The following is a 24,182-nucleotide window of genomic DNA, read 5'->3' as shown; positions in this document are numbered from 1 at the left end:
TCTGACACATATTTGGTGTCTTCGCTCAAGGGTTAATGCACATTAACATTTCTTCCATGTGGTTCACCCTCAACATCATCATCGGCAGCAACAGCACCCCAAAACCAGGGATTTCTCTTCAGCTCAGTGCCACAACTGTATTCTTCCAGGACTGCTGGAGACCGTTTTTCCAGTCCGTCGTCAGCCTCATAGCCATAACAGAACACCTCCTGTGTGTCGCAAGATACTTCACCACCCTACAGTACTTTGGCTTCAATTCTGTGCTGTCAGCTGAATTTGTGGACATGACTGACCTGAACACACTTGTGGAGCTGAGGACAAACAGCTGTATAGTTTCAGCAGGCGTGACATGTAAAAACGAGAATGGAATCCAGAACTTTGCCAGGTAACAAGAAAGATGTACTGATAATGAGGAGCATACCATTTATTGTACAACCATATAGGCAACACACGCATAGAACACCAGCATGGCCGTTTAGCATTTGGACTTGTCATCTAGGCCTGGATGTGCAGCCACGACCTGTTTTGAAAGCTTTTTCCATTGATAGTGTCCATAATATGAGTATCAAGGCATGTCTTCGTTTCCATCATTGCGCCATCCATCTCAGCTACTCAGCAGCCAACTGTTCCCTGGATGTGGGCTTTGTCCTGTTCCTCAGCACCTCGGTGAGCCTGCTCCTCTTCCTGCTGGTGGTGCTGCTCCGTCAGCTGGCTCGGGAATACCTGCTGGCTTTCTGCCACATCATCCTCGCCTGGCTGGAGGCTGTACGGAGGCCCAACCCCAGGGGGCGCTATTGCTATGATGCCTTTGTGTCGTACAGTGGGAGAGACGAGCGCTGGGTGGTGGAGCAGCTGCTTCCGGGCATGGAGCAGAAGGAGCCTCCTTTCCTGCGTCTATGTCTGCACAGCAGGGATTTCCAATTGGGGAAGGACATTGTGGACAACATCACAGACAGCCTCTACGGTATGTATCCTGGACCACTAGAAATACTATATACAGACACACTAATTAAAAATGCCAACCCTATGGCATCACCATCTAATGATCCTTCTTACTGGTCTGGTTCCAGGCAGCCACTACACCGTGTGTGTGGTGAGTCGTAACTACTTGCGCAGTAACTGGTGCTCCCTTTGCTGGTGGAGCAAAGGGTCATCATTATCTTGGTCTTCCTGGAGGAAATCCCCCCTCGCCAGCTGTCTGCCCACCACCGCCTGTCTAGGCTGGTCAAGACCAGGTACGTACAGTATGTGGAGAGGGGGTTCTGTGAACTACACTCTATCATTTATTTAACTAGGAAACATCCTTGCGAAACATACAGTGCGTTCGGAAAGCAGTCAGACCATTTGAATTTTTCCACATTTTGTTACAGCCTTATTCTAAAATGGATTCAACGTTTGTCTCTGTGGATGGTTTGTCCTCTGACAAATTAACTGTAAATTTCGGTGTTCCTCAAGGTTCCGTTTTAGGACCACTATTGTTTTCACTATATATTTTACCTCTTGGTGATGTTATTCGGAAACATAATGTTAACATTCACTGCTATGCGGATGATACACAGCTGTACATTTCAATGAAACATGGTGAAGCCCCAAAATTGCCCTCGCTGGAAGCCTGTGTTTCAGACATAAGGAAGTGGATGGCTGCAAATGTTCTACATTTAAACTCGGACAAAACAGAGATGCTTGTTCTAGGTCCTAAGAAACAAAGAGATTTTCTGTTGAATCTGACAATTAATCTTAATGGTTGTACAGTCGTCTCAAATAAAACTGTGAAGGACCTCAGTGTTGCTCTGGACCCTGATCTCTCTTTTGACGAACATATCAAGACTGTTTCAAGGACAACTTTTTTCCATCTACGTAACATTGCAAAAATCAGAAACTTTCTGTCCAAAAATGATGCAGAAAAATGTATCCATGCTTTTGTCACTTCTAGGTTAGACTACTGCAATGCTCTACTTTCCGGCTTCCCGGATAAAGCACTAAATAAACTTTTGTTAGTGCTAAACACGGCTGCTAGAATCTTGGCTAGAACCCAAAAATTTGATCATATTACTCTAGTGCTAGCCTCTCTACACTGGCTTCCTGTTAAGGCAAGGGCTGATTTCAAGGTTTTACTGCTAACCTACAAAGCATTACATGGGCTTGCTCCTACCTATCTTTCTGATTTGGTCCTGCCGTATATACCTACACATACGCTACGGTCACAAGACGCAGGCCTCATAACTGTCCCAATAATTTCTATGCAAACAGCTGGAGGCAGGGCTTTCTACCATAGAGCTCCATTTTTATGGAATGGTCTGCCTACCCATGTGAGAGATGCAGACTCGGTCTCAACCTTTTAAGTCTTTTTTGAAGACTCATCTCTTCAGTGGGTCATATGATTGAGTGTAGTCTGGCCCAGGAGTCTGAAGGTGAACAGAAAGGCACTGGTGCAACGAGCCGCCCTTTCTGTCTCTGCCTGGCCGGTTCCCCTCTCTCCACTCTAACCCTATTACAGGGGCTGAGTCACTGGCTTACTGGTGCTCTTCCATGCCGTCCCTAGGAGGGGTGCGTCACATGAGTGGGTTGAGCCACTGACGTGATCTTCCTTTCTGGGTTGGCGCCCCCAGTAGTTTGCAGTAGTTTGTGTCGGGGGGCTAGGGTCATTCTGTTATATCTGGAGTATTTCTCCCTTCTTATCCGGTGTCCTGTGTGAATTTAAGTATGCTCTCTCTAATTCTCTCTCTCGTTCTCTCTTTCTTTCTGTCTCTCGGAGGACCTGAGCTCTAGGACCATGACTCAGGACTACCTAGCCTGATGACTCCTTGCTGTCCCCAGTCCACCTGGCCGTGCTGCTGCTCCAGTTTCAACTGTTCTGCCTGCGGCTATGGAACCCTGACCTGTTCACCGGACGTGATACCTGTCCCAGACCTGCTGTTTTCAACTCTCTAGAGACAACAGGAGCGGTAGAGATACTCTGAATGATCGGCTATGAAAAGCCAACTGACATTTACTCCTGAGGTGCTGACCTGTTGCACTCTTGACAACCACTGTGATTATTATTATTTGACCCTGCTGGTCATCTATGAACATTTGAGCATCTTGGCCATGTTCTGTTAGAATCTCTACCCAGCACAGCCAGAAGAGGACCGGCACCCCTCATAGCCTGGTTCCTCTCTAGGCTTCTTCATAGGTTCTGGCCTTTCTAGGGAGTTTTTCCGAGCCACCGTGCTTCTACACCTGCATTGCTTGCTGTTTGGGGTTTTAGGCTGGGTTTCTGTACAGCACTTTGAGATATCAGCTAATGTAAGAAGGAAAATACAATAAAAAAAAAAAAAAGTCAATCTACACACAATAACCCATAATGACGACGCGAAAACAGGTTTTTAGACATTTTTGCAAATGTATTAAACATAAAAGACAGAAATACCTTATTTACATAAGTATTCCCGTGTGGCTCAGTTGGTAGAGCATGGCGCTTGCAACGCCAGGGTTGTGGGTTCGATTCCCACGGGGGGCCAGTACAAAAAAAGTATGAATGTATGTGTCGCTCTGGATAAGAGCGTCTGCTAAATGACTTAAATGTAATGTAAATGTATTCAGACCCTTTGCTATGAGACTCGAAATTGAGCACAGATCTGCGGAAGGGTACCAACAAATTCTGCAGCATTGAAGGTCCCCAATAACACAGTGGCCTCCATCATTCTAAAATGGAAGAAGTTTGGAACCACCAAGACTCTTCCTAGAGCTGGCCGCCCAGCCAAACTGAGCAATCGAGTGAGAAGGGCCTTGGTCAGGGAGGAGACCAACAACCCAATGGTCCCTCTGACAAAGCTCCAGAGTTCCTCTGTGGAGATGGGAGAACCTTCCACAAGGACAACCATCTCTGCAGCACTCCACCAATCAAGCCTTTATGGTAGAGTGGCCAGACGGAAGCCACTCCTCTATAAAAGGCACGAGAGCCCACTTGGACTTTGCCAAAGGGTTACCTAAAGGACTTTCAGACCATGACAAACAAGATTCTCTGGTCTGATGAAACCAATATTGAACTATTTTGCCTGAATGGCAAATGTCATTTCTAGAGGAAAACTGGCACCATCCCTACGGTGAAGCATGGTGGTGGCACCATCCCTACGGTGAAGCATGGTGGTGGCAGCATCCTGAACTACACCCTGACCAGATACAGTACTACACTCTTTTAAAAACGGTTCTAAAAGGGGTCTTTGTTGGGTGAAAATGTTCTACCTGGAACCATAAAGGGTTCTCCTACAGAGATGAGCCAAATAACTCTTTAAGGTTTAAGAGAGCACCTTTTTTGTGTACATGTCTAGACAGTGGTATTCTGCTTCCAATGAACTTTGTATGGACTGTGTGGATACAATGACCAACCGTTATCAACAGCAGAGGGAGACAAAGACCTTCAATCATATACAGTACACAGACTTCCAATGTTCAAAATATGTTTTCAAGGAAACACATTCTCATCTAACAATGAAGTTTATGGCTTTGCATACATTTTTATTATTTGATTCAATAAAATGTTCTGTCTCTCCTGCCTTCTTCTAGCGTTGCATTACTGTATGACACAGATGTATTATACAGCTGATTTTCTCTGGTCACCATCTCAGCAGAGCCACATACTGGAAACTCACTTGGGGGGTTCTACTATGCTAACATATGGAATTGTCTTAAGATGTTGATACCATGGATCATTTAGCTATTTGATTTTGAGGTGTATAACAGAACAAAATGGAGAACACCATCGTGTTCGTGAGAGTCTCATCTTTCCATAGAGTGGTCATGTTAGTTGGCCAAACCGTTTGGACGCTACAGACATTTTTGCGAGTAGACCAATTTTTTGGTATGTCTCATGGTCAGACAAACACCGCTGTAGCTCGGCCACCTTCTACTGCAGATGCGGAATGCCAGCATAAGCAGATATCGCTAGCTTTAATTGTTGGATTTTTATGGGGATTTATTTATTATGTTACTTAGATTGACGCACGGGTGCATCAGTAGACTCTTAAGGATTAACAGCTGAAGTGATCTTGAATGTAGCCTGATCTTATATCTTTCTGTGCTGTCTTGACAACGTGGTCATGTCACTGACCCATAGTCTTTCCAAATCCTATCTTGAATGAGGCTGATTTAATGCCATTGTACCCTCTATACAGATCAACACAGAACATCCAGGGAGGTTTTATTGTCCGCCGAAGTAGTACAAATACACATGATCTTATTCTACATTCAATCCCTATACAGTCTGAGGGATGCTCATTGTCATCATCATCATTGCTATTTGTCAGTAAATAACTATTCCTGTAGAGGACTTATAGATGTAATGTTGAGGGTTTCTCTAACCAGTGGGTTAGTGAACACAGTTTTCTCTAGGCAGGTTTGAGTTCCTAGAGAAAAATAAATGCTGTCGCTACCTTGCTTTCGAACCAAGGTGCATAAACAGTGGAGCAAACTGGTGATGAGAAGATATTCTGCAACTCTTGGTAGGACAATGGAAGATGTTGAAGCAAACTTCTATTGTCCTACCAGGAGTTGAGTTCCTAAACATGAGAGTTTGTGCAAGGTGTTGTTAAGTGTCAGATCAGTGGTTGGCTCTCTCCTTGTCTCTTTTCATAATCCGCTCCAGCTCAGCCATGACAGGCAGTGGGCCCTCATACTTGTTGGTCTCGATGGACCTCAGCTTTTCCTGGTAGTTCTTCGGCAAGCCATTCTGCTCCGCCCCTATTAAAATCACCTGGCGCAACCAGAGAACAATCAACATAACATTTATAATTTAAACAGAAGTTAAACCATATTTATCAGACAATCACTATTTTCTGTTATCTAACGACAAATAAATGACCATTACAATCCAGAACATGAATAGCACTAGTAACTGTTCACATTGTCCAATAGAGTGCATGAGATTGGGTAAATCCTGAATGAATTGATGGATATATACTAAATAAAAAATAAAACAAATCCTGTGTTCTTGCGACAGCCAGAATATGAACCTAAATGTAGCGTTCCAGATGCTTCAGAGAGGGAGGTTTATTTTGGAGAGGGGCTGTGAATGAATGTCAAAAAAATGAATTGACCTAGGTTGCTGCACTTTCCCTATTGTCTTTTCAACACAAAGCCATCTGGGAGCTGTCAGTGGCAAACGCCAGAAAAAACACCAAAACACTGGTATTTTTGCCACCACAGTGAGTGAGTGACAGAGACTCATTCAAGAGGATGATGTCACCCACACTGTCATCCACATGTGATGAGTGATGTGTGAATTCCTTTTTCCAATGCGTTACATGTGGGTGTTTGATTTGCTGTTGTTTTGGTTATGAATTTGACCATATAGAGTATATTGTTTTATTACAATTCATTTGAAAAAGCATTTGTTGGTAAATACCTTTTCAGAGACAACTTTCTGCATTTCTCTTCATTGTCCCACTGTATATCAATGGAGAGCACCAGTTTCAATAACAATGTTCCTCTCCACACTTTGTAAGGTCCCTAACTTCTTACAGGATTCAGGGTCAAGTCCATGTTCTTAAATGTATTTGGAATAAAAGAGATATAACTAGATTGAGAAAGTAAGACAGTGTGTGAGAGAGAGAATGAGAGAGGGGGGGGCTTGTAAAAGGAGTTGTGTCTCCTTGAGGTACTGTGGCGATGGTGGAGCGTAAATACAGCTGTTCATGATGTAGGTGCGACAGTTGAGCTCTTGGTCCCGAGTCTTCACATTAACCTCTACAGGGCTGTAGGCCCATAGTCTCACATTCTCCTGGCTGCACACACACACACAAACATGAATACACCCAACCACACAACTTTAGAACTGGTTAGAACTAGACCACATCAACCACAATGAAGAAGCACTCAGAATGACACAACAGACCAAGTATTTATTTTTTATTTTTTTAACTAGACAAGTCAGTTAAGAACAAATTCTTATTTACTATGATGGCCTACACCGACCAAACCCTGGACGACGCTGGGCCAATTGCGCGCCGCCCTATGGGACTCCCAATCACGGCCGGTTGTGATACAGCCTGGATACAGTAGACACAGTATGTGCCAACTAGGATTAGGTGAACTAGATAAAGGTATCTTACCTGTCTAGAGACTCGAGTTCGGCCACGTTCATCCTCCATACCACTCCCCATACCTCGTCCGCTGGGCTGTCCTCGATGGTCGCCACACCCCCATGTCAGCGGTCACTGGCCAGACCCTTGTAGTTCTTAAATATCAGCTTGTAGTCCTGGAGAGAAGGAAAGATAGAGAGGGTCAGGTTAAGGTCAGGTGTCCTCCCAGGTCCTCCTTATAGCCAGGTCAGGTCGGGTCGTACCTTGAGCCTGGCCACACAGTGGATGGAAGCGGAGGGGTTCTTGAGCTGGAGCCTTTCCTTCAGTAGGTTGCTGCCGTAGGCAAAGTACAGGAAGGTGTGGGTTTCTATATTGTCATCCATGCTGACAGAGAAGAGGAGAAGGAGTAGGAGCAGGAGGGGGAAGGACAGGGTGAGGTGGAGGAGAAGTCAAGGGAAGACAAGGAGGAGGAGAGAATAGAGAGAAACCAAAGTCAGCAAGAGTGCTTGGAGGCGGAGCAGAGACGCAAGGAGAGGTCATGAGCGCTACTGTGACAGAGATCAAACTCTGCACCCCCCTCTTTTATACCAGCCCTCTCTCCACTCACTGACTCCCCATTCTCATGCTAATCCATCGGGCCTGCCCTGTGCTGTACTGTGCTGTGCCTACCACTGCCACACAATACACACACAGCCTGCTGGTTGCTGAGCCTTATGGCCTGAGCTGGCTGAGCTCACAGTCACACTAGCATGTCATTCACAGTGTGCTGCAACAAGCCTGCATAGCACTGTCTTGTGGACAGAGAAGTTAGTGATGTGTTGCAGCTGATGCTTTGACAAATAGGCGAATCCATCACTCATGTTTGCTTGCGCGCACATGGATTTATGTTTACACCGCCGATGGTAATCAGGCAAACCTCAATTATGTACAATGAAATAAAATTTGAACTTTGCTATGAAATTATGTCATTGGCACTGACTGGTGCAGTGGAGGGTAAATGCAGTTTACACACCATTTTTATTTTGTGCCAAGCTTTACCAATATTTTGCAGAAAAATGCATTGAAAGTATAGGAAGCATTACTGGTCACGGGAATGGAAGGTTAAACATAAACATGGCTGGTCCATCAAGGTCCAGTAAGTAACTTTGTGTGCGATCTGATCAAATTCACATAGAAAAGTGAGTTATAGGTTAGTAATTCCTATTGAAAGCAAGTCTGATGCGCGGCATATCTGTTCTGTGTGTGCTATTTCTATGCTTTCCATCTTTAAGTTTAGCTTAAGCGCCTTTTTACTTTCGGTTTTGTACACCAGCTTCAAACAGCTTAACATACACTATTTGGGGTTATTTAAAATATATTTCACAGCAGTTAATATTTTACAATGATTCTCTACACTATACATTTCTTGTTTTGTCACATAAACTTAAATTAGGCGAACATAACAACATTTTAGCAACCAGGAAATGGCGATCTTACAATGCCTGGATAGGTATTTTACATATCAGCTAACCACATCACAACCAAATCTCTATTTTTGTTATGGAAGGGTCCAGACACCTTTTTTGGGATTTCACATGTTTTTGAGAAACTTATCCCAAACAGCAAACCACTTCCTCATCCTTGTGTAAAATGGGGCCCCCATTTTTTTTTTTAACAAAGGCACCAAAAACACAAAAAATTAAGTCCTTTTAGAAACAGCAAAGTTCGTATAGTGACACAGGTCTAGATGTTGTACACATGTCATTCCGAAATGTATCTGCAGCGTTCTATTCCATTTTATTGCCACTCTAGCAATACCTCTCCATCCATTCTACAGGTAACTGCCAAACACTTGAGTAAATGAGGGATACAAAGTACACTGCTCAAAAAAATAAAGAGAACACTTAAACAACACAATGTAACTCCAAGTCAATCACACTTTTGTGAAATCAAACTGTCCACTTAGGAAGCAACACTGATTGACAATAAATTTCACATGCTGTTGTGCAAATGGAATAGACAAAAGGTGGAAATTATAGGCAATTAGCCAGACACCCCCAATAAAGGAGTGATTCTGCAGGTGGTGACCACAGACCACTTCTCAGTTCCTATGCTTCCTGGCTGATGTTTTGGTCACTTTTGAATGCTGGCGGTGCTCTCACTCTAGTGGTAGCACGAGACGGAGTCTACAACCCACACAAGTGGCTCAGGTAGTGCAGCTCATCCAGGATGGCACATCAATGCGAGCTGTGGCAAAAAGGTTTGCTGTGTCTGTCAGCGTAGTGTCCAGAGCATGGAGGCGCTACCAGGAGACAGGCCAGTACATCAGGAGACGTGGAGGAGGCCGTAGGAGGGCAACAACCCAGCAGCAGGACTGCTACCTCCACCTTTGAGCAGGCGCACATTGCACATTTGTGGCCTGCTGGAGGTCATTTTGCAGGGCTCTGGCAGTGCTCCTCCTGCTCAAAGGCGGAGGAAGCGGTCCTGCTGCTGGGTTGTTGCCCTCCTACGGCCTCCTCCACGTCTCCTGATGTACTGGCCTGTCTCCTGGTAGCGCCTCCATGCTCTGGACACTACGCTGACAGACACAGCAAACCTTCTTGCCACAGCTCGCATTGATGTGCCATCCTGGATGAGCTGCACTACCTGAGCCACTTGTGTGGGTTGTAGACTCCGTCTCGTGCTACCACTAGAGTGAGAGCACCGCCAGCATTCAAAAGTGACCAAAACATCAGCCAGGAAGCATAGGAGCAGAGGGTGGTGAATAATTAGCCCAGGGCAGGCTGTCATTGTAAATACAAATTTGTTCTTAACATGCCTAGTTAAATTTAAAAAACACTATACTGAGATGTTTGCCGTTTCTAAAAGGACATAAGTGGACATTTTTGGTGCCTTTGTTCATGTGTTTTTCTAGGCCCCCATACTACTCAATGAGGATGATGAAGTGATTTGCTATTTGGGGTATGTTTCTCAAAAACATGAAATCACAAAAAAGGTGGCTGGACCATTCTATTACATTCCATTTACATCAAAAATAGAGATTTGGTTGTAAAAATATATATTCGTCCTTTAACAGTGATGACCATGAAAACACACAAGATAGCTATGTTTAACAAGTATATTATTCTTCCTGCTTTATCTAGCTCTATGTGTGATATTTTACCTTTCCTTGCTAGCTTGATAGGTAATCCATCTCAGATGACATGTCACGACTTCCGCCGAAGTCGGTCCCCCTCCTTGTTCGGGCGGCGTTCGGCCGTCGACGTCACAGGCCTTCTAGCCACCGCCGATCCACTTTTCATTTTCCATTTGTTCTGTCTTTGTCTTTCACACCTGGCTTCACTCAACCAATTACTTGTTTATTATTTAACCCTCTGTTCCCCATGTTTCGTTTGTGAGTGATTGTTCTTTGTACATCGGTCCGTGTTTGTGGGCTCGCTATGTTGCTTTGTAATTTTGAGTAAAGTACGTTGATTACTCATATCTGCTGTCCTACGCCTTACTCTACACCAGCTACACACTGGACCGTTACATGACATCTGTTATGTGTTAAAGATGCAGTCTGGGGTTATAAGCACTTACAAATTTGTAACATATTGTCTGAATAATTGGAATTTATAATATCATAAAACACATTTTTGCAATTGGTTACATATATGAAATGGATGATTTTATTGTAGTTTTTTATTTATTTAACCTTTATTTAACTAATGATGTAGTACACAATCAAGCACATTTTTTTCTGTGACTGTTTATGGCTGGTGAGCACTGCTTTACAAACTACTGGTTGAAAGGATAAAAAACTTTTGGAGCATCACTTTAATTTGCACAAACTGCGTTTGAAGATGCATTTGATCATAAACAAAGACGTTTCTGATGAACTGCATGCGCAACGTTGAATGACGTGGACAGAAAATTGGTCTAAATGGACAGGAGGAGGACCACAACCTGCAATTGTCCGTCTGCGAAGTCAGAAACGGAGCATATTTCATACATAAACTAAATGTGTTGAAGGATATCATTTGATACATACTGCAGTTGATTAAAGTAGATTTTTGTTGTTTAATTCAAATAATGTTGTGTGCGCAGAACGCCTGATTTCTTTGTGCGATAAGAAAAAGGTAGAATTATTAATAAAACCTACACTTTGCTTGTTTATCATTCAAGCAGATAGGAAGAGAACACTCCTGGCTGCGTATACAAAGGTAATATCAATCAGGTTTTTATAGTGATTTATCCTTATTAAACTTGAAGAATGCTTCTGTAATATTCACATATTGATCAAGAGCATTGTTGATCAATAAAAATGATAGTTTACAGAACTGAGCCCCGAGGCTAGAATATCTCGAGGCTAGAATATCTTCCACTTGTGTTTCGCTGGTGTTGTTTGATTTATTGTAGCATGTGCAAGTGCATGTGAGGGACATATTGACAAGTGAGGGGTACAGTAAAAGAACGTAATTTTGGTTACATTCTGATGGTGGGTGTTTTAAAGTGGCAACTATCAGATATAGCTGCTTGATTTGGCCATTTGAATGCATGTCGGGTATTCACTTATTTCTACATTTTTCTCCTTGTTTTATTCATCACGGTTTGTACACAGGATCATTTTTATTTTACTGTCTGTCACTGTCGGTCTGCATTAATTCATTAATCTCACCCTTGTTCCTTCCAACAACCTATTGATATATATATTATATCCTGCATGGATAAAGCTAGAGCCATAAACATGGACAGCCATGGATGATGTTGCCGGTTTTACTGGAGAACATTCTCCGTCTCATACTCAGGCCCTATCATGTTTGTCCTGAGTCGGTGTGAAGAGGGGTGAGAGAGAGCCCCAGTATGGAGCCAGGGAGTGGTCCAGGGTCGGGGGCTGGAGCCCCTTCCTCCATTCACGTCCTCAGCTCACAGTGGGGTACAACTTTTCACCAATGGAACTGTGGGATAGTGTGGGTCTGCAAAGTGACTCAATCGTTCTGCTAGACATGTTTGTAAGATTTGACTAGGGTCTGGATGGAATAGCTAGATTCTTAGGGAAGGATCCTGCTAAAGTTGTAGCTGGTAGGATATCCAAGGATCTTACATGATCCTTGGAAACATTACAGCAGGTTTTGTTTCCAAATGTCAAGTCCATCAATAAACAAGTGTAGGTTTATAATTGATCAAGCCTGTTCTTTTTCTATCAGTTGTTGTCAAATGTTTCAGACTTCTACAGAAAGTCACGCTTAGTCTTACTCGTGAGTAGGGCAGACAATCTGTTTCTTCCTGTAGGTGGCCATGCTGCGTTTGAAATGGTCACATACAGTGGATACAGTATCACATCTCCCGTTGGATTAGAGAGAGAGAGAGAGAGAGAGAGAGAGAGAGAGAGAGAGAGAGAGAGAGAGAGAGAGAGAGAGAGAGGGGCCAGGTTTTAGAACGGCTGCCATGTTAGAGCCCATATAGAACTTAATTCTTGAAATTTTGATGATGTAACAATGCGAGAGCGCCTCTGACAATTCTCTATGAAATGAAAAACAGAGCAGCGAATTTGACAGATGTTTTTATTGATTAGCTTTCAATGTGTATAGAAGTCTGTACTGTGTTGTGCTGTCAACAAATTGCATATCTGCTGTCACTGGAAATCTTCATAGGTTTTGAAAACTATCAGAAATAAACAGCACAATGCGGAAGTGTCAAATTATCACTTAACAGCTATGGAGGAGAAAGTGGCGCTGTCGCAATGTTCAGATATATGGCTCTGGTATTTCCGTAGTCCAGTCTTTGCCGTGAAACATTGGTGAATGTGTCAGAAACCCATCCCAAACAAATAACGGACACAAACAACTGAACAATAATATCTCTACAAAGAGGGGAGCTGACATGGTTACCATGGCAAACATCAGTTCCGGGTGTTTTGTCACCGAGCAGTAGTACACCCTCTGGCCAGACTTTCCCACGAAGGGCGAGCCAAGAGTCATGCTGCCCTGATGGTGTTCCAGACCAATATCATTAGCAGGCAGCAACACATGCGACTCAGGTACTATACTTGATCTTAGCTAAAAGGTAATGCAGTGGTGTGTTGTGGTGTGACTCTGGCAAAAGAAAAATGTAAGCAATTCTATTTCATTGTAAATAAACAAGTGTCAAATTGTGGATGAGGGAAAACAAACATTACACTCATTAAGTGTATGCAAATGGTCTCACCTGATCAACCCATCTTGTGACCAGTGTACAAGATTTAAGAGCAGACTGGGCACATTGCTTGAGGAGACAGAACGGCCGTGTGTCAAAGACCCATTGAGAGACAAAGACCCATTGAGAGAACTGTTATGTAACGGGGTCTTAACTTTTCAGACAGTCTGTACCGCAACAGTCACTAATTGTCCATTGTTGCCAGGGCTATGGGCCAGGGAGGAGTTGGCTCTCGTTCCTGTAGTGTTCCTGTACTGAGCAGGCATGGGGTCTCTGTTCCTCACAGCAGCCACATTGACGTGATGTCAGGACCTGTTAAAGCATTTACCATCAGAACCCTAACCCAGACGGACTGTGCCTCACTGTGGTGGACGTTTTGTCCAGATCTTTCCGGTCAGATCTGACCCAATCCCAGGCAGCCTCCAGCCTCTGGCCTTTCTGCTTTTTATTTGGAAGGATGTGACCAGTTGAAAGCTCACCATGGTGCATACAGACCAGTTCTGGGTTACAGACAAGAGGATATGATGTTGACCTCCCGCGAGCAGCTCTTGCTAAATTCCACATCTGTCGACAAAACATGTCCCCTCTCCCCTAACCCCTCTCCGATTGTAAATATGCAGGCTGGGTTGCTTTCCTCTACTGTGTTCTCTGTCCTTCAGACTTTCTCCCTCCTCCCTCCACCCCAATGATCACACCACACCAGTCCCGTGGTGTGGTGTGGTGTGGTTCCTTAACTGTCCAACTAGGACCATTATGAAATCCCAAATAAACACAGCTAATGCATCAGAGAGGGGGATGTCATCTGGGACAAATAGCAATGCATTTGTGTTATGTCAGTGGGGAGCAATGGAAAACAGAATTCAGCTCAGTTGTACAGCTGCACCCCTCACTGTGAACCCCACTCTGACCCCCGCCCTCCCCTGACCCCCAACCCTCCCATAACCAATCCTGCTGTTGCCTCATACAGCTCCTCCAACATGGTCCCATGGCCTCCCTCCACGAGGCTCTAGTCCCAACTGGACAGCGTCGACCATTAACTCCTGTTGTATCCCATTTAGGGCTGTTTGAGCACCGTCTCCCACCAAAATGACGGCCACTGCCTCCCTATCTTCCCTGACAAACCGTTCCACCAGCCTCAGCCTCATCTGGGACGGATTCAACAACAGTTTGTGGGATGTGCAGCAAGCAGCAAACTGCACGTGCACCCTTCAGGCGAACATTGCACAACCAGTCTAACCCCCATCTGAGACCCTGGTTTGAAGTGGATGAGTGGAAGGATTGTCACAGTAGGAATTGTGAAACATATGGTGATAATTGTGTTAGACTTGTTCATAAGCTGTTTGTTTTAATTTCAAGTTTGTCACATGCAGAAGTACAGTGAAATGTATTTAATATTAATTTTTTATTATTTAATATAAACCCATCATTATCAATCTAGTACTAAAGAATAACATAACGTAGAACAAAAACACAGATAGTTGTCATCCTGGAAGGTTCTCCCATCTCCACAGAGGAGCTCTAGAGCAACCATCAAGTTCTTGGTCACCTACCTGACCAACGCCCTTCTCCCCCATTGAGAGAACTGTGCAGTTTGGCCGGGCGGCCAGTTCTAGGAAGTACTTGGTGTTTCCAAACTTCTTCCATTTAAGAATGATGGAGACCACTGTGTTCTTGGGGACCTTCAATGCTGCAAAAATTGATAACAGATCTGTGCCTCGACATAATTCTGTCTCGGAGCTCTACGGACAATTCCTTCAACCCCATGGCTTGCTTTTTGCTCTGACATGCATTGTCAACTGTGGGACCTTATATAGACAGGTGTCCAATCAACTGAATTTACCACAGGTGGACTACAATCAAGTTGTAGAAACATCTCAAGGATGATCAATGGGAACAGGATGCACCTGAGTTTAATTTCAAGTCTCATAACAAAGAGTCTGAATACTTATGTAAATAAGGTATTTCTGTTTTTTATTTTGTATACATTTGTAAAAATGTCAAAAAAAATTGTCATTATGGGGTATTGTGTGTAGATTGCTGAGGGATTTTTAAAAATTGTATATCCATTTTAGAATAAGGCTGTAATTTAACAAAATGTGGAAAAAGTCAAGGGGTCTGAATATTTTCCGAAGGCACCATATGTATAGGGTTAAAGTGACTAGGCATCAGGATGTACGATAAACAGAGTAGCAGCAGCTTAAATAAAGATTATATGTGGGTGTGTGTCCGTGTGTAGAGTCAGTATAAATGTGTGTACACGTTGTGTGTATTGGAGTGTCAATGTGCGTGAGTGTGTAGAGTCCTGTGAGTGTGCATAGACAGTACAAAAAAATGTATAAATACAAGGGTCAACTCAGATAGTCTTAGTAGCCATTTTGTTAGCTATTTACCAGTCTTATGGCTTGGGGATAGAAGTGTTTTAGGGGCCTATTGTCACACCCTGATCTGTTTCACCTGTCTTTGTGATTGTCTCCACCCACCTCCAGGTGTCACCTGTTCTCCTCATTAGTCCCTGGGTACTTATTCCTGTGTTCCCTGCTTGTCTGTTGCCAGTTTGTCTTGTTTGTCAAGTCAACCTGCGTGTTATTCCGTTCGCCAGCTTTTTCCTTCGCTCTGTTTTTGCTAGTGCTCCTGGTTGTGACCCTTGCCTGTCTGGACTCTGAACCCACCCAAATGCAATAAAACTGTAATGGAAATGTCCCTTTTTAGGTAGAAGAATGTGCCTTACTGGTTGACTTCTTACAGAAAACAACTATTTGAATCATTGACACCTCATTGACACACATCTGACTCCAGTACTATATTTCAAGTTGTATGAACAGTAACAAGGAAAATAAATACATTATTTCCAGCACTGAATCTTGTACTGTGAAGTCCATTGTACAAAAGCAAACACATGATATCTGAAGCTTACCCTAAGGAATATAAAAGGTATTGGCGATGGTCCACTGTCTCTATGACAGGCTTATAAACTCAGGTTTTTAAGAAGAGCTGGGAAAATCAAACATTCACCTGGGTTATGTAAACTCTCTAGCCTATGCCTACCTATTAAAACGTTAGGCCCTCCCTCTCAAGTAAGGGGACCTCAGTAGAATGGGCAAGCGTTCTATAAACTCCATGCTATTTCTTCAACTATTGCAAATGTGTCTGACTCGAACAGCCTCCTGTTGACACACTTTCCCTGTTTCCAATAGGACGCTGTCATTGGATTTGTTCTATTATCAAGACAGGAGTGCCATCCCTACTCCCGGTACTTCAGACTTAGGCTTGCTGACTGTCAAGGTTGTCCACCGGCACCGCACTGCCACCAACTCGACCGGACCTGAACATTGGCTTGATTGTGTGCTCAGGACTCAACGATGGGGAAGGACGCCGCAAGAGCAGAGTGGGACAATCCCATGCAATTTGTCCTGGCGTGTGTATCATACGCGGTTGGACTGGGAAATGTGTGGCGTTTTCCATACTTGTGTCAAATGCATGGCGGGGGTAAGCAATATTTATTTGTTTAGGTGCAGCGCTTAGCCTAATTTAGGCTTTCATCCATAATATATTGTACATTTAGGCCTACAGTTATTTTTGATTAAATATCGAACTGCAATATTTTACACTGTGTAAAATGAATGAATACAATTAGTGTTTACTGATTAAAAGTGGTAATGTAGGCTATATGAATATCCAGTCAGTGTCCAATTTATTCACCTTTATCTATGCGCAATGGCGCACTGATGTTGTGCGGTTGTAGAATTGATTAGTTATTATTTTACCCTGGGTGAAACGTTATCAGTTTATTATTAATTTACAGGGAATCGGAACGATTACTATATTGGTTAGAGTCAGTCACATTGTTAAACATTTCTAGTGAGTGAAGGTGTTACTGTGCAGACTTTTGTTTTCTTCCTCTAAAAATTAATGGTGCAGGAAATGTGCAATGTTTTTTAAATGATCTCACTTAGTTCTTAGTTCAATTCATATTTTTCATATTCCTCCCCATAAGTCACCGAGAACCGTTAGTCCACTCAAGAGCCCATTTTAACCCCTAACTCGCCCAGTTGTTTGTCACAGAATACCAATGGATCAACATTTGCTTTTGCATTTCGCTTTTCATGGTCTCAACTGATTGCAAAGTTTTACAATTAGTAGCCTAACAGTCAACAGGTGTTTATGTTGTGTTGTTCCATTCATAGATTCCTAGAAAATGTTCACATACAAGACTCTTTGATGCCTCGGTTGCTTTAAGACCAATATGTCCAATCCATAAATACAGGTGTGGTATGCCGGTATAGTTGTTCTGTATTTATTATTGTAGAGTTATTCACTTAATGTAACTGTCCAGTAACAAAAAATAATAATAATAATAATATTCTGTTAACTCATACCCAAATAATATTGTTGTCTCATCCTATACTCATATTTGTGTCCAAAGCATAAATTGAATAAAATACATTTCAAAAACCCAAACGTGTATCTCAAACAGACAGTTTAAAAAATGTTTGCTATTTCAAATCAATCAAATCAACAACAGAAAATGTCACATGCTTCGTAAACAACAGGTGTAGTCTAAAAGTGAAATGCTTACGGGCCGTTCCCAACAATGCAGAGTAATAAACAAGGAATAAATACACAATGAATAAAGATAACTTGGCTATATACACTAGGTACCAGTACCGAGTCGATGTGCAAAGTTACGAGGTAATTGAGATAGATATGTACATATAGGTAGGGATAAAGTGACTAAGCAACAGGATAGATAATAAACAGTAGCAGCAGTGTATGTGATGAGTCAAAATAGTTAGTTAAAAGAGGGTCAGTGCCGATAGTCTGGGTAGCTATTTGGTTAACTATTTAGTAGTCCTATGGCTTGGGGGTAGAAGCAGGATCCTGTTGGTTCCAGACTTGATGCATCGGTACTGCTTGCCGTGCGGTAGCAGAGAGAACAGCAGAGAGACTTGGATGGCTGGTGTCTTTGACAATTTTGAGGGCGTTCTTCTGACACCACCTGGTATAGATGGCAGGAAGCTCGTCCCCAGTGATATACTGGGCCGTAAGCACTACCCTCTGCAGGGCCTTGCGGTCAGATGCTAAGCAGTTGCCATACCAAACAGTGATGCAGCCAGTCAAGATGCTCTCAATTGTGCAGCTATAGAACCTTTTGAGGATCTGAGGGTCCATGCCAGATCTTTTCAGACTCCCGAGGGGGAAGAGGCATTGTCTGCTGTGTTGAACCATGTTAATTCCTTAGTGATGTGGACACAGAGGAACTTGAATCTTTTGACCCGCTCCACTACAGCCACTTCGATGTGGATGGGAGCATGCTCAGCCCTACGTTTCCTGTAGTCCACGATCAGCTCATTTTTGAGGTTGTTGTCTTGGCCCCATACTGCCAGGTCACTGACCTGTAGGCAGTCTCATAATTTTTGGTGATTAGGCCTATCACCGTCGTGTCGTCAGCAAACTTAATGAAGGTGTTGGAGTCATGCGCGGCCACGCAGTCGTGGGAGTACAGGAGGGGACTAAGCACTCACTCATGAGGGGCCCCCGTGTTGAGGGTCAGTGTGGCAGATGTGTTGTTGCCTACCCTCACGACCTGGGGCTGGCCCGTCAGGAATTTCAGAGTCCAGTTTCAGAGGGAGGTGTTCAGTCCCAGGGTCCTGAGCTTATTGATGAGCTTGTTAAGGCTCTATGATGTTGAACGCTGAGCTGTGGTCAATGAACAACTTTCTCACATAGGTGTTCCTCTTGTCCAGGTGGGAGAGGGCAGTGTGGAGTGCGATTGTGTCATCTGTGGATCTATTGGGGCGGTATGCGAATTAGAGTGGGTCCAGGGTGTCTGGGATGATGGTGTTGATGTGAGCCATGACCAGCCTTTCAAAGCACTTCATGGCTACAGATGTGAGTGCTACAGGGCAATAGTCATTTAGACACGTTACCTTGGTGTTCTTGGGCATAGGGACTATGGTGCTCTGCTTGAAACATGTAGGTATTACAGACTGGGTCAGAGAGAGGTTGAAAATGTCCGTGAAGTTACCCGCCAGCTGGTCAGTGCATGCTCTGAGTACACGTCCTGGTAATCCTTTCTGGCCCTGTGGCTTTTTGAATGTTAGCCTGTTTAAAGGTCCTACTCACATCGCCTATGGAGAGCGAGAACACAGTGATGCTGTCATGACTGGTTCAGTGTTGCTTGCTTCGAAGTGAGCATAGAAGGCATTTAGCTTGCTGGTAGGCTCGCGTCACTGGGCAGCCCACGGCTGGGTTTCCCTTTGTAATCCTTGATAGTTTGCAAACCCTGCCACATTTGACGAGCGTCAGAGCCAACGTAGTAGGATTTGATCTTAGTCCTGTATTGACACTTGGCCTATTTGATGGCTCATCAGATGTTGTAGCGGGATTTCTTATAAGCGTCTGGATTAGTGTCCCGCTTCTTGAAAGCGACAGCTCTAGCCTTTAGCTCAGTGCGGATGTTGCCTGTTAGCCATGGCTTTTTGTTGGGATATGTACCTGCGGTCACTGCGGGGACGACGTTGTTGATGCACTTATTAATGAAGCCGGTGACGGATGTGGTAAACTCCTCAATGTTATCGGATGAATCCCGGAACATATTCCAGTCTGTGCTTGCGAAGCAGACCCTGTAGCTTAGCATCCGCTTCATCGGACCACTTCTGTATTGAGTGAATCACTGGTACTTCCTGTTTGAGTTTTCGCTTGTAAACAGGAATCCGGAGGATAGAGATGTGGTCAGATTCCATAGGGAGGGCAAGGGAGAGTCTTGAATGCGTTTCTGTGTGTGGAGTAAAGGTGTTCTAGAGTTTGGTTGACTGTAGTTGCACAGGTGACATGATGGTAGGAATGAGTCAAAACTCTAGGATTCCCTGCATTCAAATCCCCGGCCACGAGAAGCGCCCTTTCTGGATGTGGATTTTCTTGTTCGCTTATGGCCCTATACAGCCTGTTGAGTGCGTTTGAGTGCGATCTTAGTGCCAGCATCAGTTTGTGGTGTATGATTTCATACTACGGAGGAGGATGAGCTGGCCAATCAGCGGTCTAGAGGAGCATGAGCTGGCCAATCAGTGGTCTACTCGCATTAATATTTTTAATGACCGGTATACACCCACAACATTCTGTTGTTGGGGTATGCCCACACCAAAGGAGGTTGGTGGCACGTTAATTGGGGAAGACAGGCTCGTGGTAATGGCTGGAGTGGAATAAGTGGACTGGTATCAAATGCCATTCCATTTGCTCCGTTCCAGCCATTATTATGAGCCGTCCTCCCCTCAGCAGCCTCCACTGGCCTACGCCATTCCAACACAGAAAAGCTGCTTTTTAACATACCTAATTACAGTTTCTGGAAGGAAAACTGTTTCACTCATATTGTAAGTAATTGGAGAGTTTCCTTCCAAAATGCTATATACTGTATATATTTTCAGAAATGTTGGTAAATTAGGTCTTATTGTTTAAAGAACTTATGAAAGAGATTAGTGTGCTATTTCACCATCTAATCAGGGCATGGGCTTGTTCATTGACAGACATGTATTTGTTTAAAATCACTTAATGGTTTCCATTTCAGAGAAACAAATAATCATGTTTTTTTGCAAAACTTGAGAAATAAGTACTACTGCTGGGTTTTACACAGTTAAATGTGACAAATAACGAAATGTTTATTAAAGAACTGTACAAATTATACATTTGTAAAATCAATATTATATATTTTTTAATAAAAAATGAATCGCTATAGTAATGTGACATCTGTATGTAAAATATTTACATTTGACATTTTAGTCATTTAGCAGATGCCCTTATCTTATCCAGAGTGGCAGTTAGTGCATTAAGATAGGTGAGACAGCCATATATCACTGTCATATATACAGGATACGAACATTCCATTCCAGCTAAACAATGGATATACAGTGTTTTGGAAAAAAATAAAAACATTTGAATATACATCAAAAATATATGAAATAGAAAATCTGACAACAGTAATATTTTACACACGGATGAAGTTACCCATAAGCAATAATTATTTGGTGAAAACCACAAATATGAAAAATGTGGGGATATAGCGTTTTGGAACTAAAGTTCAATTATGGGTCATATTGAATTCTGGAAACACTGGACAGTAACGTTAAGGCAATGCCCCACCAACTTGACACTGACAGAGATAAGATGACGGAAGAAAAATACACTTGAATTACCTCATGAAATGGTATACCTTTGTTATTCTACCTTGTAAATTGCTCTACCCTTGCATACCCCTATGCGGCTCTGGTTTAGGAGAACCTATTCAATACTAATAATCTACAGCAGGCTTACACCTAATGACAGGACTTCAAGCATACAGTAATCAAAATGACATGTAGGACAAACAATACATCATAAGCGTGGACAAATGACAGGAGGTCCCAAAAAGCCTGTAAAATGTCATGTCCCTCTCATTGTTAACAGATCACAACGTAAAACAGAAAAATGGGACATTAGAGGTTAGGGGTCTTACATAATACATATTGAGGCCCCCCTTAAGTTCTATATTATGTCATCATTGCGTTGTGCATTATTTATTTTACAGTGTTCAAAAAATTATTTGTCATAGTGTAAATAATCACCTGATACACATCACAATAACGTGATTTTACAATCGTGTTTTTCTTGTGCAACAACTTGAGGAATGTGAGATTACAGTACAGGAAAAGCTATTTATCCCAATATATCCAGCTATTTCAACTTCCGTCTAATCCTTATCCCATTATACAAGCTGTTTCTGTGTGAACACTCATTCGCAAGGGTTCATTACAGTCCAAGGAAGGTAGCATGAAGAATCTGAGAGCTAGAAGCATGGAATCTTCCATCTAACTGCTAAATTAGGGACAATGACATGCTTTTTAACACCATTATGTTCACCCACTGAATTAATTAATTAATTAATTAAAAAATGAATGGACGGATGGATGAGTAAATTAATGAACGAGTGAATTAATGAATCCCAAAACGGTTCCAGTGCCTGACCCTTCTCTAAACTCGCTTTGACTTTGTGTTTGTGTCACTGAGCATGTCATCCTGCTCCCCTGTCCCTCCTCACCCCCTGCCCCCTTAACTCTCTGCCCCACTGCCTGCTTACTGTAATTACTGTCGACGACTCAGACTAGCAGACTGGAAATCACAGTAGACAGGTCACTTTGCTTTCAGTTCACGGGGTAACCCAGGCCAGACTGTTTTTTTGTGATTGCCATGAATACTGAGAAAGTCAGAGAGAACAGAACCCAGTAGAAACATGAATAAAACTTTGTTTAGATGTTAGACTTGATCAAATAATAATGAAGGAAGCACTGCACTGCACCCTTTCTTTCCATTAATATATAGGGAGAAGAAATATGCAACAGAGTACAAGGACCAAGGCCACATTCATTATGTAAATGAAATAGAACTGTTAAGAATGAGAACACATTTTCTGGGTGTCATATGAATCTGAAGCTCAGTGTGTGTTTTTGTTTCTGCTACTGCAGTTCTTTTGAATGGTCAAATATACTGTATGTGTGTCCTTTTTCTGTCCTCAGGTGGGTTCCTGATCCCATACCTGCTTATGCTGGTCCTGTTAGGGGTACCCCTGTTCTACATGGAGTTAGCCATTGGCCAGAAGATGCGTCTGGGCAGCATTGGAGCATGGAGAGCTATTAGCCCCTATCTGGGAGGAGTGGGTGAGTACTGAATATACAGTACCAGTCAAAGTTTGGACACACCTACTCATTCAAGGGTTTTTCTTTATTTTTACTATTTTCTGCTGTAACGATGTGCGCTGAGAGTTGGGAAGCAAGTTCAGGGAGTGAGTGTTTTAATAAATAAACGCAACGTAAAACAAGTAACACGAACAACACACAGACATGCCACTGGAACAGAAACAGAAACATTAACTCCTGGGGAAGGAACCAAAGGGGGTGACAGTGGGGCAAAAAAGTATTTAGTCAGCCACCAATTGTGCAAGTTCTCCCACTTAAGAAGATGAGAGAGGCCTGTAATTTTCATCATAGGTACACTTCAACTATGACAGATAAAATGAGGGAAAACAATCCAGAAAATCACATTGTAGGATTTTTTATGAATTTATTTGCAAATTATGGTGGAAAATAAGTATTTGGTCACCTACAAACAAGCGATTTCTGGCTCTCACAGACCTGTAACTTCTTCTTTAAGAGGCTCCTCTGTCCTCCACTCGTTACCTGTATTAATGGCACCTGTTTGAACTTGTTATCAGTATAAAAGACACCTGTCCACAACCTCAAACAGTCACACTCCAAACTCCACTATGGCCAAGACCAAAGAGCTGTCAAAGGACACCAGAAACAAAATTGTAGACCTGCACCAGGCTGGGAGACTGAATCTGCAATAGGTAAGCAGCTTGGTTTGAAGAAATCAACTGTGGGAGCAATTATTAGGAAATGGAAGACATACAAGACCACTGATAATCTCCCTCGATCTGGGGCTCCACGCAAGATCTCACCCCGTTGGGTCAAGATGATCACAAGAATGGTGAGCAAAAATCCCAGAACCACACCTATTGATAGACCTGCAGAGAGCTGGGACCAAAGTAACAAAGCCTACCATCAGTAACATACTACGCCGCCAGGGACTCAAATCCTGCAGTGCCAGACGTGTCCCCCTGCTTAAGCCAGTACATGTCCAGGCCTGTCTGAAGTTTGCTAGAGAGCATTTGGATGATCCAGAAGAAGATTGGGAGAATGTCATATGGTCAAATGAAACCAAAATATAACTTTTTGGTAAAAACTCAACGCGTCGTGTTTGGAGGACAAAGAATGCTGAGTTGCATCCAAAGAACACCATACCTACTGTGAAGCATGGGGGTGGAAACATCATGCTTTGGGGCTGTTTTTCTGCAAAGGGACCAGGACGACTGATCCGTGTAAAGGAAAGAATGAATGGGGCCATGTATCGTGAAATTTTGAGTGAAAACCTCCTTCCATCAGC

General features: G+C 43.1%; 2 protein-coding genes and 1 pseudogene across 4 annotated transcripts in view; 2 read left to right on the top strand and 1 right to left on the bottom strand.

The window, feature by feature from the left end:
* Position 1: 1 nt before the first annotated feature.
* Positions 2–4,913, top strand: LOC129837152 (toll-like receptor 13). Its single transcript, XM_055903070.1, has 3 exons — positions 2–964; positions 1,071–1,235; positions 4,858–4,913. Exons 1-3 carry the CDS (start codon positions 364–366, stop codon positions 4,911–4,913), a joined length of 822 nt encoding a protein of 273 aa, XP_055759045.1. The 5' UTR covers positions 2–363.
* Positions 4,914–5,165: 252 nt separating this feature from the next.
* LOC129837301 (gamma-glutamylcyclotransferase-like) lies at positions 5,166–7,740 on the bottom strand (annotated as a pseudogene).
* Positions 7,741–10,950: 3,210 nt separating this feature from the next.
* Positions 10,951–24,182, top strand: part of LOC129837195 (sodium- and chloride-dependent transporter XTRP3A-like) — a 33,199-nt gene continuing 19,967 nt past the window's right edge. Inside the window, exons 1-3 of one of the 3 annotated variants that reach the window (XM_055903140.1) lie at positions 10,951–11,242; positions 14,273–16,700; positions 22,757–22,897. In XM_055903140.1, coding sequence (XP_055759115.1) covers positions 16,574–16,700; positions 22,757–22,897 — 268 coding nt within the window. In that variant the 5' untranslated portion in view covers positions 10,951–11,242; positions 14,273–16,573. The remainder of the gene's footprint in view (positions 11,243–14,272; positions 16,701–22,756; positions 22,898–24,182) is intronic. The other 2 variants (XM_055903139.1, XM_055903138.1) reach the window with 2 other exon arrangements.

This window comes from Salvelinus fontinalis, chromosome 38 (assembly GCF_029448725.1).
Source record: "Salvelinus fontinalis isolate EN_2023a chromosome 38, ASM2944872v1, whole genome shotgun sequence".
Taxonomy (NCBI): domain Eukaryota; kingdom Metazoa; phylum Chordata; class Actinopteri; order Salmoniformes; family Salmonidae; genus Salvelinus; species Salvelinus fontinalis.
This window is presented reverse-complemented; position numbering and strand designations above follow the sequence as displayed.